The following is a 4,581-nucleotide window of genomic DNA, read 5'->3' as shown; positions in this document are numbered from 1 at the left end:
CTCTCTCTCTCTCTCTCTCTCTCCTCCAGTATAAACCCAATAACAGGAGCCGTACAAGAGGAGCAGCCTGATCCCATGGAGGGAATGACAGAGGAGCAGAAAGAAATTGAAGCCATGAAGCTGGTCCAAATGTTTGACCGACTGTCAAGGTCAATAACACACACACACACACACACACACACACACACACTAAATGGTATTTCTTTCTTTCTCTATATTATCACTGGAAATTATAAAGAATAATTAGAAAAAAGACTGAGAATCCGAGGCATTTACTGCCAGTTGTTTAGATAATTAATACTACCATAGTTTCCCAGTCTGTACTTGCACACGTTATTACATTTAAACCATTTCTCCCTGCAGGACCAATTTGATCCAGCCCATGCAGCTCGGTATGGATGGGAAGATGAGAGAGATTACTCCAGAGGATCTGCATAAACTGACCCACAATCCTTTGTTCCCGCCAGAGCCCCAACAGGAGCCGGTTAATTCAGACAGTGAAGATGAGGCGTAGTAAACGCAGAAGCACAAAGGCAGAAACAGATTCCTGCGAGAGCCGTAGAACATCTCGACGTCTCATTATGTTAGATATTGACGTCACACTGGGTTTACTTATTCTGATGGGCGGTGAATGATGGAAAGTTGGAATTTGTTTAGTCAAAGTAAAAACAAAGCATGGAGTAGATTGGAGGCAGCTTTAAGGACCACTGCTTTTTATGTGTGCTCTCGTGTCAATCACAAATCACCAGTGTTTTACTGCTCACCATTTTCCATTTGAAAATTGGTTTCCTTCCACACAGGCATTTGTTTCATTTGTTTTTCAGTTACGGGTCATTCATGTCAGTATGCTGTTATTACGAGCCTGTTTGAAAGGAGTAACTAGTCATCGCCAAAAATAAACCTGGGTGGCAGTAGCTCAGTCTGTAGAGTTGTGTTGGGAACCGGAGGGTCGCCGGTTCAATCCCCGTATGGACCAAAGTACGGTGGGGGACTGGTAGCTGGAGAGATGCCAGTTCACCTCCTGGGCACTGCCAAGGTGCTCATGAGCAAGGCATCTCAAGCTCATCTGCTCTGGGCGCCTTTCCATGGACAGCCCCCCCCCACTCTGACATCTCTCCATTAGTGCTTGTATAGGTACTGAGTGTGTGTGTGTGTGTGTGTGTGTGTGTGTGTAGTTCAGGCCTGTGTGTAAATAATAATAACAGAGTGTAAATTGTAATTTCCCCTTGCAGGACTAATAACGTATACATTATTATTATTATTATAAAAATACAAACTTCACAACTAGCAGCTGTCACCCAGCACCCCCTACCTAACCCAAACCATTTCCAACATGTTAACCCAGAGAGTTTGGATTTGATTGGTTGAGGCTGTGAGATCTCCACAAAGCACAGAGGTAAATGGAAGTGGTCTTTAGTCGGTAAAGCTTCGAATGGACCGCGTCCCGCCCGAACCCACATCCCAGTTAACGTTACTCAGGATAACCCACAGACCTCCCGGTCAGTGGGTCGGAGCTCTTTGAGATGAGTGTAAGATGTGTCGTTTCGTGAAAGCAGAGGGAAATTTATGAACGCTAGCCAAAGAGCTGTACTGTATTTTTGAAGAAAATTAATTAATAATAGAAGCCTGTTATTTTTCATAAAGCCCTTCAGATGTTTTATTTTTAGTGACATGTGAAACTGCAGATGGATGAAATACTCAATATATATTATTCATTATATAAAATGTACACTCCTTTATATTGTTATTGTAAAGCTGTAAACTGTATCATGGACTATAACATACATTAAATGTGTTCACATGACAGTTCTTAAGTCTTATTTTTAATGCAGTTATTGGTGCTGACCTTGTACCTCCATATTTAGCCACGTCTGTATATATATTTTCATGAATCACTGCAATTGGTCAGAGATGTCAAGTAACAAAGTGCAAATACTTTGTTACCTTACTTAAGTAGAAATTTTGGTTATCTATACTTTACTGGAGTAATTATTTTACAGCAGACTTTTTACTTCCACTCCTTACATTTTCACGCAATTATCTGTACTTTCTACTCCTGACTTTTTAAAAATAGCCTTGTTACTCCTGTTTCAGTTGGGCTGGCTTTCATTCCAGCTTGCCAAAAACCGATCCAGATGAATGGTGCCGTCCGGGTAGAGTGACTCCGTTGCCCTCACAGGTAATAACATGCCTCTGGAGTTTGGCTTTTTGCACCATTACAATACTTCCAGGTCATCATATCTTCCGCTCCATGAAACACATGTTAATGCTCAGTATTACAATTATATGCTTATTTAATGCATTTCCATTGTAAACAGGTGCATCCTAAATTTTTCAAAATTAACATTTTAGTGTAATATTATAGTAATTTGGCGTGGCCTAAGTTTTTGTCCTTAATGGTATTTTTTCCCTTCACATTACTTTTACTTTTACACTTAAAGTAGTTTTCAAACCAGTGCTTTTACTTGAGTTGATACTTTGACTTCTACAGAAGTCTTTTTAAACCCTAGTGTCTACACTTCTACCTGAGTATTACATGTGAACACTTTTGTAACCTCTGGTCACCCTTTACGTCTTTCTTTGGGTTTTACATATTAAACTAAGAAGAGATGATTTCATCTGACGTTGTCCGCGGTAAATTGCCGTATTTAATTTTCTTGAAAAGCAACCTTTTCACCCCACGACAATACAATCAAATTGCTCTTTCAATATTTTTTGAAACCAAAATCCAATAGGACTTCATTATATAACAATGTTTTCCATAGAATTAGATTCTATTTGTGGTGGCAGCCAGATGGCGTCTCAGAGACCCGAAGGCTGATGTATTAGTAAAATACGATCAAATACAGGGCCACAGTAGTACATGTGACCTGAAATGAAACAAGCATGGGTCCCTTGGTCCCTGGGTCCCTGGGTCCCTGGGTCCCGAAGGCCAATGCAAAAAGTCAAATAAACTGAACGGGTCCCTGTGAACCGATGGACCACACAAGGGTTAAACTAATGTCTTGGGAAGCATCTTTGGTGATAACACAGAACACATAACATATAAAATAGTACAAAGATCATCTGATGGAACATTTCTTTACTAGATTTTCCTCTGGACCTGGCCGTGGTTGGGCTTGGACTTTGGTTTTGACCATGTTCTGTGGTAAAGCCTTGATTTCTTTATGCATAGCCTAGGTGAAAGGTTAACTGTGGGGATTTTACTGTCCTTTGTTGATTTAACACAAAAACATTATTCTAAATTGACTTGAAGTGAAGTGAAGACACAAAATAAAATATAACCACTTTTAGGACAAACAAAACTATTTTAAAGGCTGCAAGGCGGCCTTGAGTCGGGCTTGGCCTGAGAATTGTGATAAGCTGTGAGACAAGGGCCGGGCTGGGGCCGGTGCCAGGATGGGCCCTAGGTTTTAGGCAGGGTATGTAATGTAATATGTAATGTAATATGTAATGTAAACACTGCGGTACAGTCATCCCAACAGGTTCATTGGGTAGGGGTAAGTCCAAGTGGACCTGAGTCTTGAGCTCGAGAGGAACTACTTCAGAGAAAACCACAAGGGCCAAAAAACAGAAATGACAACTGAAACCCTTTTTCGGGGAGATATGATATATATGGAATAAATATCAAAACTGTTCATGTTTTGCACATTGTTTATTACATGTCTGAGAACATGCCAGAGAGATGGCTTTGCTTGGTTTTATGGACACAGTGTGCCAGTCTGCTCAGGAAAACAAATTCATGTCACACCATTGACTTATGTAAAATCTGGGTTTTCATACACATTAACAATTTATTGTCAGTGTCAACGTTTCACTTAGACTCACATTACTCGCATTAGTACAGGACAATATGTCCAGATGTGTGTTGCTCAGGTTCAAAGGACACACCATGTCAACTGGGAAGTTGTTTGTGTGTGTAGTTCTTCTCCAAAATACCATGTTTCTAAAGAGTCAGGAAGGGCCCTGCACTGGCAGAAAGAAATCCTGCAAGGTTTAACGTTACTTTGAGTCCAGAGTAGAATAATAATAATGGTGCTTTCAGAATGAAATCTGAGGTTTTTGCTCACAGGGATTTCTTTCACATGTGTACCTCATAATTTACAGCCTTGGCATGTTTAATATGAACATCTGACATTGTAACATAAAAGCTCCTCACACTTATGAAGATGTACTGTTATTTTCACAGGTGAACAATCATGTCATGAAAGTATGCAGCTTTAAAATAACACACTGATAAAAAGCAGCAGCTCCAGCAGGGGACCCCAAACTTCCCTTTCCCAAGCCACATCAACTAGCTCCGCCTGGGGGATCCCGAGGCGTTCCCAGGCCAGGTTGGAGATATAATCTCTCCACCTAGTCCTGGGTCTTCCCCGAGGCCTCCTCCCAGCTGGACATGCTGGTGATAGTTTGGGTGATATGTCGCAAATTATCAAAGAATATTTTTTTACAACACAAAAATGACCCTAAAGAGTATTAAAAGAGTTTGGGTGACATGTTGCTTTGTCAGTCAAAAGCAGCGAACAAATAAGTGACCAGGTGTAGCGGCTCTACTCCGAGCTCCTCTCGGATGACTGAGCT

The 4,581-nt window shown here is 41.0% G+C and overlaps 1 protein-coding gene across 4 annotated transcripts in view; it reads left to right on the top strand.

The window, feature by feature from the left end:
- Positions 1-1,031, top strand: part of ric8a (RIC8 guanine nucleotide exchange factor A) — a 19,952-nt gene extending 18,921 nt beyond the window's left edge. The window contains exons 13-14 of one of the 4 annotated variants that reach the window (XM_032524332.1): positions 30-149; positions 364-1,031. In XM_032524332.1, coding sequence (XP_032380223.1) covers positions 30-149; positions 364-514 — 271 coding nt within the window. In that variant the 3' untranslated portion in view covers positions 515-1,031. The remainder of the gene's footprint in view (positions 1-29; positions 150-363) is intronic. The other 3 variants (XM_032524330.1, XM_032524333.1, XM_032524331.1) reach the window with 3 other exon arrangements.
- The last annotated feature ends 3,550 nt before the right edge of the window (positions 1,032-4,581 follow it).

Source organism: Etheostoma spectabile, chromosome 8 (assembly GCF_008692095.1).
Source record: "Etheostoma spectabile isolate EspeVRDwgs_2016 chromosome 8, UIUC_Espe_1.0, whole genome shotgun sequence".
NCBI classification, from domain to species: Eukaryota; Metazoa; Chordata; class Actinopteri; order Perciformes; family Percidae; genus Etheostoma; species Etheostoma spectabile.
This window is presented reverse-complemented; position numbering and strand designations above follow the sequence as displayed.